This window comes from Sinohyriopsis cumingii, chromosome 7, assembly GCF_028554795.1.
Source record: "Sinohyriopsis cumingii isolate HCF-2022 chromosome 7, ASM2855479v2, whole genome shotgun sequence".
In the NCBI taxonomy this organism is placed as follows: domain Eukaryota; kingdom Metazoa; phylum Mollusca; class Bivalvia; order Unionida; family Unionidae; genus Sinohyriopsis; species Sinohyriopsis cumingii.
This window is the reverse complement of record NC_142967.1, coordinates 5,233,694-5,248,453: the sequence shown is the minus strand read 5'-3', so window position 1 is coordinate 5,248,453 and position 14,760 is coordinate 5,233,694. Positions and strand designations below refer to the sequence as shown.

The 14,760-nt window shown below is 39.3% G+C and overlaps 1 protein-coding gene across 1 annotated transcript in view; it reads left to right on the top strand.

The window, feature by feature from the left end:
- The window catches only part of LOC149794669 (uncharacterized), a 54,285-nt gene extending 47,874 nt beyond the window's left edge, over positions 1-6,411 (top strand). Inside the window, exon 2 of the mRNA XM_089963957.1 lies at positions 4,203-6,411. Within this exon, the coding sequence (XP_089820083.1) occupies positions 5,687-6,181 (495 nt within the window). The 5' untranslated portion in view covers positions 4,203-5,686 and the 3' untranslated portion in view covers positions 6,182-6,411. The remainder of the gene's footprint in view (positions 1-4,202) is intronic.
- Positions 6,412-14,760: the final 8,349 nt, after the last annotated feature.

Here is a 14,760-nt window from a genome sequence, read left to right as displayed (position 1 = left end):
CCCGGCCTGTTCTTCAACGATTATTTCTTCTGCTTGTGGTTTCAGTCTGTTCAAGATGATCTTCAGCATTACCTTACTAGCATGGCTGATAAAATTGATAGTTCTGTAATTTTTGCACAGCTGGAGATTGCCTTTTTTGGGAAGTGTTATAATCAGTGACTGGGTCCATTGTGTTGGCCATTCACCTCTCTGCCAGATCTTGTTACAGATTTTTATTAGTAGCTCTTTCACTGATTCTCCCCCATTCTTGATAAGTTCAGCGGGGATGTTGTCTACTCCTGCTGCCTTCCCATTCTTCGTGCTCTTATTGCTGACTCCACCTCTTCTTTGAGAATGGGGAAGTCATCATCATTTGAGGAGTTTGGAACATCAAGCACCTCTGGGTCTCCTGTGGACTGATGGTTGTAGAGTTCTTTGCAATACTCAGTCCATCTTTCTGCAATGTCACTCGCTTCTGTGAGGCATTTTCCATTTTCGTCTTGAATGGTACTGACTCTTGGTTGTTTCTGTCTGGTGAGGTCTTTCACAATTTGGAATGATTTTTTGCTGTTATTCTTTATCAGACTGTTCTCCATTTCTGTGCACTTTTGTCCAATCCAATTTTCGTTTGCTTTGCTCAAGTTTGTTTCTGATATTCTTGTTTATTTCTCGGTACTCCATTGCCCCTGTTGTGTGTCTGGTGTTTTTGAGTTTTCTTCGGGCATCACACAACTTCAGAATCTTTTCTGAAACCCAGGGTTTTTTCTTCGGGCGATGGAGGCCAATGATGTCCTTGTCAGCTGCTGTCATGACTGTATTGAAGGTGTCTGTCATCTCATTGACATCACCATCCATCACAAGGAGTGGAGCAAATTTTCCTCCAATTGTGTCTGAGCAGCTGCGCAGCAGCGCAAACATGACACTCGGTTATTTCTATCCTTGGATTGTTTATATGAATGTCCTCGAGGTTATTAATAATAATAAAAATATTTCAATCATTCTTAACTTCTCTGTTATTCCTTGTTTTCGTAAATAGCCGAAGTGGTCCGAATGACATCTACTGACAACCATTCGTGGTATGATCCGTACGAGTGACCTTGAAAATGTCAGGGACCCTATCAGGAAAACATGATGTACAACTGTTCTCGATTTGCTACCGTTTCGTTTTAGAGTCGGCATCGCCTGATATTTTGTCATAGAATATTGGGAACTGAACGAAGAACTACCAGCAACTCATACTGTGCTACTTCTAGATGGCTTTATGCTAGTAAGGGTGTACCTGTTCTTTAGGATTAATTATCCTTTGTACTGACATTAGAGAGTTGACATTAGAGAATTCTTCCATAAACTGGTCATGGTTTGATGACTTCTTGCCTATGAAGGATATTGTTCTGTCTTTATTTACGACCCACACATGGATAAAACACACTGAAAGCCACAAGTGAACAAAGATTATCCAGCAAAGGGTCTACTGGTACGATCTGTAGCGAAATCAAGGTGAAACGCAAATTAATTAAATGTGTTAACGTAGATGGAAATATTAAATATCGGAGGAAAAAGTAAAATTTGTCGACATCGATTAGGGTCACTAATTTTTTGCCGTATTCTATTCTCATTCTGATGAATATAATTTGTCTTGAATTCTGATAGTTGGCATCAGATATATTTGCTCAGAATTCGTTGAAGTTACGGCGAATTTTGCTGTAGTTCGATGTGTCACGCAATTTACATTGATGTGTTTCAGAACATCTTACGGTTTTGCATAAATCGTTAAAAGAAAAGAACATCTGAAGATGGCCCGTAAAGATAATTATTTATTAAGATCAGTACATGCGATTAACAACTTAAGCGGACATAAAATAACGTGGAACAATTAAAACAATTATCAATGTTGTTTCGTTTGACTGTATGGGAAGGGCTCACACAACATAATATAGCACATACAGAGAAATGAGCAGAGGTTAAGTTTATGTCACCTTTAACTGATCTTGCACTTCTATGAAGAGGGTCTGTTTTAAAGACTTTTTCATATTTTAATGTTAATGATTAAAGTTAGGCCTACAAGCGGATTACATGGAACTGTGTGTGATACTGTTCAATCTTTCGGGAATTAACTAATATACCATCTACAAGACAAGGGACAAACCATTTTTCTATTGTAACGTAAATTAATTATTTCTTTGTGATATGATTTAATTTAGAGATCACATGAAATATTTGTAATACTGAAATAAATGTAATTCGCGTGCAGGTTGAGATAAAATTAAACGCGTCCTTGGCTCTTTGAAATTGAAAGAAACTGTTTATTTTATGTCGAACGTTAATATCAGACAAATTAAGTTTTTTTAGATAGCATAATGTAAAAATATCGACAAATACGCACATTATCCTGACACCAGGCCGACCAGTCCTAACACTAACCTCTTAATGCTGAGCGCCAAACGAGGCAGTTGTTAGTACCATTTTTGTAAGTCTTTGGTATGACTCGGCCGGAGATCGAACCCACGACCTCCTGCACCCGAGGCAGACGCTCTAACCGCTAGGCCACCGGAGCGGTTTTGTGTGTGTGTGTGTGTGTGTGTGTGTGAGAGAGAGAGAGAGAGAGAGAGAGAGAGAGAGAGAGAGAGATATTTGGATTTTAACGTAGTTTTAACAATTTTAGTCATATCGCTACGATGTCTGCAGTGTGGCAGTTTTTAGTGAAGTCTAGCACTGGGGCATCGTGCCGCAGGTATGTATAATGATGTCCCATTAAGAGGTTAGTGTTAGGACTGGTCGGCCTGGTGTCAGGATAATGGGACTGGGTGAGACATCATGCTACATGTCTGCAGCATGATGCCCCAGTGCTAGACATCACTATAAACAGCCATACTACAGACATCGTAGCGATATGATGGAAACGATGTTAAACAAGCTACGTTAAAAGTCCAAATCACACACACACACACACTTCCCCAGGGCTCTGATATGTTCCACCGACTTCTGATAGCTGTTTTTGTTTCACGAGTCGGTCCAGTTTTCCCTCGAATCCGAGTCTATTCCAAGCTGCTAACACTATCCATAAACCATGTTCGTGACGATGTGCTTTTTTCCTGTCCTCCATAAGCTCACTTAGTTGAATGTGCTCTCGGCATCGGTGAGTATGTGCTGGGTACCGGTTTTGTGCCTGCGGCTTCCTCACTTTACATGCTGCCTTGAGGGGCTGCTTCTCTCGCTGTTGGATTCTTCCTTCCAAATAGGAAGTGGTGTCCCTCTTGATTAGGTACGTAAGCTCGACCATGAAGCCTTTGCTTGTATTCAGGCCAGTGTAAGGATCATCTGTTTCATCTCTAGGTGTCCTTAATACTTCCTCTTGCTTCTTCCTCTTTTAGCTGAGGACTGGCAAGACTGACCGACCGATCACATATTTTAGTCTCTTGTGACCATTTTGCCTTTTACGACATGTTAGTGCCAACATTGCTATCGTCTTAATTTATCGTCGGGAAGGGAAAAGGGACACGCTCCCGTCCGCTTTAAAGTATGCACATGATGCTTCTTATTTAACCGTTTCGTGGGGAATCGAAACGCACCACCTAACTACACCACAGCTGCGTTTAAGCACATATCATTGTGATTTCTTTGTTTGTCGAATGGGAACGGAGTCACCACTCAACGTTTTGCTTTATATTCCCATATGACGTGTCTGAACGCGACAAAAGGTCATCTGGAGTCACTGAGCGTTAGCGGAGATTACTCTTTTCTGCTTCTATATCCTTGATAAATTCTTCCATCCTCCATTCCGCTGTCTAATTTTTTATGTAGGGTAGAGGGGGGCAAAACGCCTCAATGGGATAAAACACCCCCAAGCCATCATGACGCCCCTGCGCTATAAAATGGACTGGTCTTTATACAGCACGCATGTCCAGGTTATATAGACCTTGATAATGGCGGCCAGTGTTGGATACAGCCGCACGCATGGTTTTTATGCAAGAATATTAATGTTTTTGCATCTTCCTGTAAAAGTGTTCAATTCATTTGTTTGCAGTATTTTTGACTGGAACTACCTAAAGAAAACAGGGTACTTATATTTTTAAACAACATAGTATAGAGATGCGTTATGTATAGTATTTCATGATTCTTAGTAGTTATTTCCTGCAGGGGCGTGTTGCCCAGTAACTGTTTAAATGTTGTACACTATTTAACTAACCGTCATATGCCTAAAATTATTCTATGCTTTTCTGCAGATGGTGCAAACTTACAGAACGAAAACTTTTCGAGGAAATAATGGGACATCAGCTTTAAAAGCGACCATTGAAGCAGTTCATTCTGGAACTTCACTGAAAGCTGCTTCCAGAAATTATGGAATTCCAGCTAAAACTTTGCTTAGACATATAGATTTGAAGGTTTCGCAACCTGGAGTGTCAAAACTGGGAAGTTAGACTACTGTTTTCAAGCCTGCTTATGAGTTACTTCTAGTTGAGTACATCCAGTCCATGGAAAAGGCATTATCTGGACTTACCTTTATTGACGTACGGCGTTTGGCATACGACTTAACAGTTCATCTGAATATTAAAAACCATGCATTTCAATGCAATGCAACAGGTATTGATTGGCTGAAAGGTTTTATGAAAAGGCATCCAAATCTAGGCATTAGAGCTCCAGAGGCAACCAGTGTCAGCAGAGCCGTGGGCTTTAACCGGCCACAGGTAGTCAACTTTTACCAAGTATATAAGGAACCTCTTGAGGCAACACTTGCTGATGGTATGAGAATATGGAACATGGATGAAACAGGCATTAGTACCGTCCACAAGCCAGCAAACATCATTGACTCGAAAAGTGTTAGATCAGTTGGTAAAGTTACAAGCGGTGAACGTGGTCAAACTATTATTGTAATATGTGCCATGAATGCGGCCGGTACCTTTGCACCGACAACATTTATCTACCCACGTAAACGAATGGTTCCATCACTGATGACTGGTGCACCAGCCCGAGCACTGGGCTTGTGTAGCCCAAGTGGTTGGACAGAGAGCCATATTTTCTTGCAAAGGCTGGAACATTTAACCTGTTTTGTGAAATGTACGAAGGACTCTCCACACTTTCTTTTTCTTGATGGGCACCATAGCCCTAAAACGTTGGAAGGTGTTCTCTATGCGCGTGAGAAAGGGATTGTGTTGATAACCTTTCCTCCCCATTGCACCCATAGGCTCCAGCCTCTTGATATCACGTATTTCAAGGCAATAAAAAGTGTTTTCAATCTGGTCTTGAAACTGGATGACAAGCAATCCAGGAAGGCGAATAAGTGCATTTGAAGCTGCTAAATATATCTGCAGCGTATAACCGATCTGCCAGTTAACAGAAAGCTGGCACTGGTTTTGAAGCCTGCGGACTTTGACCGTTTAATCCAAAAAAGTTCAACGATGACGATTTAGCTTCTTCTATCGTAACTGATGAACCTCAGCCACTATCAGATTGGCCTAATGCGTATCAACAAGCATTACATATGTCATCACAGCTGATTGAATCAAATAAGACAGCTGATCACCTGTCGGTTACTGGCTGCATATACATGTCAGAGGGGTCGGGTGATGCAGAAACATAAGTTCAAGAGGACAAGACAGCTGACAAACAATCAGTTGGTATTCCTATATATAGTGAAGGTGAGGCAGGCGATACAGAAACATCGAATGAGGGAAATGGGTCATTTGATGATCAATCGCTTAGTAACGTTATGATCATTTCTGACAATGCAGAAACATTTACTGAACTAAGCATAAAGGTTGAATTTCAGAGTAATCCAGAGACAGACAAAACTATTTATACTCAGTCACCTGATAATCAACAAACACATCACTCTGCCATCGCCATCGAGGAGACAGGCAATCTGAAAATGGTTGACGAAGCTATTCTTGTTGGAAGAACGGAAAGTGCTACCTTGGAGGTATCTTATAACAAGAAAGAGAAAGACAGAATAAGCCATGAACCGTCATCACTGAATAAAAAGATGCTTATTGAACAGCAAAGAAAGACGATAGCAAATATAAAAGGCAAATGTCATAGTACTGTACAGGCAAGTGGGAGCAAACTGAATGAAACCAATGTTTCAAAACAGAAAGATATACAGAAGAAAAAGAGGCAGACATGTAGAGAGGACAATAAGATAGGTAGAAAACCATCTAAGATTATGAAGACAACTTGTATAGAGGACCATGAAAATGGAAAATAGGCTTCGGGTCCAAAGTCAGTTGCTAAACATGATCTTGCCTTGTCAGCAGACACAACACATAATAAAGAAAACATTTGTGGAAACTGCGAATTTGAATACGGAGGAAGTGATGATCCCTGAAAAGAAGATTCCTGGTCGCAGTGCAGTCAATGTAACAATTGGTGCCATGAATCATCTGGCACCACCCTCAAAATATGCAATTTTGCTGTGCTAAGTGTGAGTAATAAAGAATTTACCAGAAACATTCACGGCTTTAGGGCTTTGTCTTTTTCTTCATTAACTATGGAAATTAGGGACTATTTATACTTGAGCATTGTTGTAGCTGCTTGCTTATCCGTATTGTTGTTCTAATTTGAATGATGCAACAGTTTTTAGTTTTAGCATCTTTGCCATATATAAAATGTCCATATAGGATTAAAACTTGATTTTATAGTTCAATAGTATCTCTGCAGTTTTACAGACTTTGACAGATGTCGAATGTATTGTGGGGCTCAATGTCCCGGAGGGGGCGTGTTGCCCCACCATATGGGCAAAATGCCCCTTTATAAAGTTTTACCATTTTTCATTTTTCTCGTAACTAGTTTTTCGTTGTAAGCAAACATTATTTCATTGTGTTAGACGTAACCTATACATTAAATAAATTGTTCCGTTGCGAATACAATCATGTAAATCATGCAATAAATTATCAAAAGTTGTTAAATGGGGCGTTTTGCACCCCCTCTACCCTACTTTAACACTAGCTACTTTAGCGAGGGAGCTGTTTTCTGCTTATGTTGCCCTTGAAACGTCATTGTCTTCGTTTTCGCATGTGTTGGTGGTGTACACACTTTTTATTCCCCATGCTGTGGTGCTGCTGTTGCTTTTAATAAGTTGGGTTTGTTTCTTATCACCTCTTGCCTAAGTGTTGACTCTTAGACCTTTCTTTCCTTTTCTTGCTGTGTCTTCCTCTCCTATCCACCCTTTGCCGTGCCCACTGTTGAGTTGTAATCAATTTTTGTGGCAATTAGTTTTGTTCCCCAGCTTTGGACTTTGGATCAGAACGTGGAGTTGTCACTCTTGGTGGTGGTGGTGGTGGAAGCCATGTTGATGTTGTTATGTATATTTGATTTAATTATATCTGATTTAATATATAATTATTTCAATTTAATTATCAGTTTTAATTTTTATATATATTTTTCATTATATGGTATTGTAATGTTAATTTTTTCACTGGAGATGGTCCTTTTTTATATAGAAAACTGTTAGTTTATAAACATCACGTGTTGATCTAAATCCTGACCTTGTTTCAGACCTTGTTTCAGAATTTGTAGCAACCTTCGTAAACAAGTTCTATTTTATTTTAAATTGTTTGGTTGTTTCCAAGGTCATGATGGGACCTTGTCTTTAAGATATAGACAATTTTTTAAAATTTATTTCTTAGAGTAAAAATGATTGGTTTTCTTCAGGGTCACACTTGGTAAACTTGATCTGTAGCAAGTATTTGCTTCTATAAACTTCCAGAAGATGATCACGTGACCCCATGTTTACGTTTTAGAAAGCACATATAACCCAAGATTTGGAAAAGTTATCTCAGTAGAAGTTGGGCTGTTAAACTGTTAGTTGTATGTTGCGCTGTTTGGAGTTATTTCAAATTACTTGGTTTGGAGTTATTTAAAATTACTTGGATTCAAAAAGATTAATTCTGTTATTTTTTTGGAAAATACGTATGTTCATGCAATATTGTGTAAAAAGGACAGTTTTTGTTTTATAAAATTTTATTCAGCTATCAGAAAACGAAGTGATAATTCTTATTTCTATAAGGAACTGTAGACTTCAACACTACATATTGTAGCATACGTCATCGTCTTCCATCTTGGATTCTACGTCGAGATTCGAGCGTGAAATCAGTAGAACATTTTGTTATTAGGACTAAAATTTTATTTTCGGATTATTTTTCTATCATTTTTGGATTTGATTCTATAAAACCGTAAGTTCATACTTTTTTCATTTTTACAGAATTTTTCCGAGGAATATATTTTTGGTATTTTTTAAAGCTTGTTGTATTCACTCTTTCTGATGTTACTGTTTATTCGAGCCTAAGCAAGTAACATAAGAATATGGCTTCAATAGAAAGTCGCATTGTATAGGTTTTTATGCGATTTGATCCTATGTTCTCCTTCCTTGTCACGGATGCATACTTCTTCAATTCTCCTTGTTGGAGTTCTCCTCTCAAATTAGTAGAAGCGTAGTTCTTCCTTTTGGAGCCACCTTTAAGAAATACTAAGGCTTAAGACTTTGATTTCTTTTAGGGCCTGGGGCGGAATAATCAATTCCATGCGTCTTGTTCTCTTCTCTCTTTGCTGGAGACTCCTGAAAAGACTGACTGACAGACTGAATTTGGATTATAGTCGTCTGCGCCCATTCGGGGATGTACGAGCGAGCTACTTATTTTATCGCACAGAAGGAAAAACGAGCTACTCTCCTATGTGTTTATACATACATGTAAGCTATTTAACAAGTCATCTTGTGTCTAAAAATTCTAACCACATGTCGGCAGCCAGCCAAGCGTACATAAAGGACTGGATTTGGGTTTTTCGTTGCTGCTCCATCTCGGCGAGTCTATGTCGAGGGGCAATAAAGCCTCAGTCGGCATTGTCTGTGCGCATAACGAATGGGTATCTATCCGCGCACGCATTGATCTTCAGTTAAGTCTCTGCACTGCAACATACGACATCCGGTTAGAACAAAATAACACACGCGACAACAACCCAGTACACTCATTCGGGGCACTTGGTTACTAAGCAAGTTGGAATCGGCCCACACAGTCGTCTTTGTATATACGAGAAGTGAAGGGAGGCAAAGGAGTCTTCAGGAGACTCCAAATGTCAGCCGAACGTGCCGAAATGCCATAGCTGTACTATAACTCACATTCTGCCCAGTAACTAATTCGGGCTATTCCCTAATGCCAATTTAGGGTTAGCTACACTTGTATTTAGAATCATGCTTGAAGATGAGTTTATTAATTCTCCTATTAAATACCTTTTGAAATTTTGTGTGCATAGTGTACTTACTAATTCCAAAAATATTTTAACTAATAAGATACAAATGGGGCCAGTGCAAAGCGTGGGTCGAATATCGACGCTGAGAGAGAGAGAGAGAGAGATTGGATCGAATGGGTGTGACAGATAGTTTGTTCTCGGGCATGAACTTTACTCAGTAGAATAATACATATGCTTTGGCGATGGTAGAAGCATCCTTCAAATGAGTAATACCATGCGTGAACCAAAAATAATTGTAAAATGTTCCACAGAAACATCGTAAAATGTCCACAGCTTATAAGTACTCTTTGGACTTTTCAAAGGACAACAAGGTCTAAGGAGTGACTTGGTTCCAACCGTATAATATTTTTCGTTTTTCTGTGGTCTTAATATCGAACTTCAGGCAAATATGACAGCACAACTTGTTGATTCATGTAAACGAGTTCCATCCATGGTAACTGTTGCGCATTCAGTGCTTTGTTCTGAATACTAAACAAACAAACAAAATTCCATTGTATCCTGAGTAATTTGTAGCATATCGATCGCAATCCAGGTAATGTTGGATGTCCTCTTCTCTCCAGGTATCATCAGGAGGGTCTAAAATCAATCCAGCAAAACAGGAAGAGTATGAAAGCTCCGAAATATTTCTTCTCGTCCTAATGTAACCTTATATTTAATGGGACAGTGAAACAATGCAGGTCTCTTTCTCTTGGGTTGAGCCAATAAAGTCTGATACTTTTCTCTTGGAAAGTTTAACTCGCTCAAAAGGTTCTGTTGCAGACACAGCATTTCGTTATCATTCCATTCTGCCATTCACTGTTGAAAGGATTCATCTACTCTTCTTCGCGCTTTCTTTATTCCTCTTGTTCTTGTTATTGGATAAATACTTCTGCTACTGGCTGTCGTTTGAAACAATCTCCAATTTCTCATTCTGCATACAGATCAATGAAGAAGGAGGTGAAAGCTGTACAATTGGAGACGACGAGAAATGAATCGAAGCTAAATTGAAGTCATTCTCTTCTGGAAAAGGAATAAAAGCTACAACAACAGCATTAGCAGTAGTACTAGTCATGGTACCATCACTTCGGGTTTACAGTGTATCCGCAGTAGGTTTATCGCAATACATTTTCATCCATCGGAGCTAGTCCGTCTTGGTTACGCTTCCAGCAGTAGACTTCATCTACAATACACAAGTAACGAGCAAGTTCTTCGCGACTTTATGGGCAAATAATTGCTGCGACAGGATGTAAGACGAACATAGAAAATATGAAAAACATGGCAAGATTCAAGTGACGATAGATGAATGTGTCCGAAATTATAATTTTATTCTTACGACGCAAGAGTTCCCAATTAGGGCGAACAAATAGAAATACAGGTTCAAGATATACGTCGTTATTTTCTGCCAAGTGCGGCTTTTATCGAAGTTGAAGGACGGCTTTTATCGAAGTCGAAGGACAACTTGTAAACACTGATGATAACCGATAAGTCGCTGAAGAAGGACATGGGGGTCTGTCAATAATGGAACAATGACCCTTTTCAACAGCGCAAGATACCTCACAAACGAAAAAGAAATTGAAAATTGCTTTGTTAACGTGGAAGTCGGGTACACCAATTTTGGAATTTAACATGTTTTCCAAAGATATCACGGATAATCTGAACATGTTCAGTATGATATCGGGAACCTCAGGCGAATATAATGAAGTAATAATAACCAGGGTATGCCCAGTTGAACGAAACGTCAAATAAAAGTTCGTCTTGGGATTTCCATCGCGCCGATCAAAATTTAACACCAGCGGTATGTTTTCTTGTGCGATTCCCTTGTCACACATCTTTGGTGTTTGCTGAGGAGTCAGAACATTTATTTTCTGAGCAAAACACACAGTCGTGCAAAGATGGCACGTTGAAGACATGGAGGCCATCTGGCACCAAATAGGTTAGTAAGAAAATGGGGTGACCATAGAAGCTGTCGCAACAGTTGCATTAAACAGAAAAGTTAGGGGCCCCGAGTGGCCGAGTGGTCTAAAGCGCTCTTCGTTACGGATCACTGCCATCTCACCTCTGTCTGCGGCGGTTCGAGTCTAAGATTCAGCCAATGTGGGCATGTGAGAAAGCTTGCCAGTAGCTTCTCGTGGGTCGGTGGTTCTTTCCGGGGTTTTCCGGGTTCTTCCTCCACCATTAATACTGGCCGCCATGTATAGCCTATCGTGCTTAAAAATGGCGTTAAACCCCACAACAACAACAACAACAGAAAAGTTATGTTGTTAAGACTGTGGATGCCTAGTTAACTAGATCGTTAACCGCGGCAATACTATTGCTGTATTTTATGGCGTTAGGAGTTACTTATACGTTGTTGTGGCTGAAAATTACATCTGATTCTGTCAAATGTCAAATAAATGGCCAACTAAACTGGCAAATGAGCGCAAAATCGGTGAGTTTTATTTCATTGGCACGTGTTCATAGCATTTAACGACTTCACACCATTAAACAGCCAAACAGGACTTATGACGTTGAATAGATTAAGAAGCGTTGAGATGTCACTGAGACTGAACATCAATCAGGCAGCATCAGAAGAAATTCTATTCAATTTTGATAATAACTAGGTCATACGAGCATAATACAGATTGGTGGCGTTCAAGGGTGGAAATAAAAATGTTGACAATGGATTACAAGCTTTCAAACAAAAGACAACGCTGTATCCAGTTTATTACTTCTCGCTGACATATATATGTTTGCTCAGTCTGTGGTCAACAAGCATTTCAAAGCACGTGTGGATCGCGATAGGGTGGTGATTTGGAATATATTCCAACGTAAAAATGTATTGCCGTGATTCTGTTGGACAAAACCTTGCTGCTCGAAGGTGATGGTGGACGAATGAACGTTGTTGAATAACCTGTAGAAATTACGTGAACACGTGTCAGGTCGTGTGACTTTGTCGCGACGAGCTTGCTCCTTACTTGCCGAATGATGTGTTTTAGACACAAGTGTTAAAAATTAAACGACTTTGCACCAAAATGTATCAGTGTTAAATTCGCTGTCAACAACAACCTTGTGACAAATCTGAGACTATCTTGTGCGACATTGTATGGACCACATACATTAGTTCTAACTGCCGCGCAACTTGATCAAATCAATACTAGCAGCAGAGGGGGCAATCAGACCACTTTAGGGAATGGTCACCCTTGTTTTTATACAAAAAAAAATAGTGACCCTTCATAGAGGTCAATACCACGTCTACGATTATTGTTTGTCCCCAACATAATTGTAGACAAGGCCCCTCTGCAGCTATAATTAAATCATTATGTTATAATAAAATGGTACATCCGGAATCTCATACTGCAAGGATAGCTCGAGAACGATTAGAAGCAATTAAAAACTTTCTTCCTGTTAGAGATTCATTTAGAAAAAATCTACAAGCGCAGCAAGAAGCTCAAGTTGAGTACGAAGAAGAAACTAAAAAACTGTTTAAGCCCGTCACTGCAGCTACTGAACAAGTTACAACAGTCATCAAAGATCTTCTTCCGGTATCAAAACAAACTGCGGTACAAGCTGAAAAAATAGCAAGAAGAACTAAACAGACAAAAAGGATTTTACGAGACCTTCCAACTGACATAGCTGCAGCTCATCCTCCACCTGTTGGTGAGGAAATGCTTGAAGGTATTGAAAAACTTCGTACTGAGATAGGTGATATGAAAGATCGTGAATTAATGAAACCAGAAGAAGAGGAACACGATAAAAGGGAAATGATTATGCTGAATAATAAATTTACCAGTTCGGGTATCAGATTCATAAGAGAAATTAGGGATGTTGATACGTTATCAAAACTTGCAGCAGAAAGTAAGGATAAAAAAGAACAACTTTTAAAGCCTGAATATAGTTCCGCTCGTATTAGTAATCCCGAAATCTGGTATAAATGGATATATCGTATATATTTCAATAAAGATAGAGTATATTCCAATGATGAGGTATATAATGATTATCGCAGAAACATAGACATGTATCTTGCACAAAAAGAATCAAAAGTATCACAATCTCTCAGAACAATAAGTGAGGAAGAAGAAGAAGTATCACCCTCAAGACTATTTAAGAAAAGATCTCCCTTAAGACTATTTAAGAAATCAGAAGAAGAAGAAGAAGGAGCAACGGGAAGTGGTCTGGGAAATAATTTTGTTTGTCCTGATAATATCATCAAGGGCGTGTCACGGTTAGAAGTTCTTATGGGGGGAAACGTGCAGGAAATAACTCAACAGAAATAACCAATGAAATATCTGATATTTGTCGAAGATTATTTCAAGGTGGTATTATGGATCGCAGCATTTATCGTTCACTTATTGATGAAATTGCTGATGATTATCACAGCGACTAAACAATTAATTAACCAGTATATAAAAATGATTATACATACTGCTCAACGTGGACTGATCATGGTCAGGGTAGTAAACTCACGACTGCCAAATTACAAAGTAATTTACGGAGATGGACTTGGTGATGTTATTCAGGGGCTATTTAGAAGGATGGCTCCAAAAGCAATACCGATTGCAAAACAATTAGGTATGAAGGCTATTGAGGCTATTCGTGAAAAAGCTCCTGGTGCAATTGTCAATGTTGCTGGTAAGGCGTTCTCGGCGATCAAAGACAGACTAGCACGATTAATAAAACGAAAACAACAACCACCAGTGAAACTGGCAAGTACTGAGGTTATGCCAGCAAATGTCAGTAAAATAATAAATCAAGCTGCAAATCAAAAACTAGCGGAATTATCTGAAGAAGCAGAAAAAAATATAACAGCAAATTTAATGGCAGGAAGCGGTCTTCGTCGACGATGATCACCATTTGGAAAAATGGTAATTACAATAAAATGTTCAAACGCATGTCCGACCCAGCATTTGACATGGATGTACCGGTTCTCAAAGATGAATCAGTGCGTGATTATCAATTTTATTCCTATGACGCAAGACAACCAAATCAGCGGTCAAGAATCGAATTACATGTTCATGGTGAACTTGTAAAGGCAGATAATGCTGCATACGATGACAATGCACGAGTTGGTTTCGTCAATAACGGGATCATGTCATTATTTGATAGCGCCACTTATATGATCGATGGAAAAAATATCGAATCGATTCAGAAGGATGTTGATGTTGCTACAACAATAATTGGTCTAGCGAGATATTCTGATGATTACACAAGATCAGCCGGTCCAACAATGATGTTTGCTAAGGATATTACTGACAGCGCTGATCATGTTCAATATACTAAGTTACGAGCACCACAAAATATTTCAGTTGTTAATCAACCGGTTGACTTTGAGCACGAAGATAGACCAGGTGGTGAATTTGATCTTATAAAAAGTGTTAATGCGACTTACAACCTAGGATTTGCAACACGCCGAGCAGCGTTGTCAGGAAATGATATAAATTTTTCATGTGCAATTCCATTATCTCACATCTTTGGATTTTGCAGAAATGTTAGAAAGGTCATCTTTGGAGCTAAACACACAATTGTGCTCGTAAGAAAAGGTAATGATAATGATGCAATCTGGCGAGGTGCTGGTGTCGCTGATGG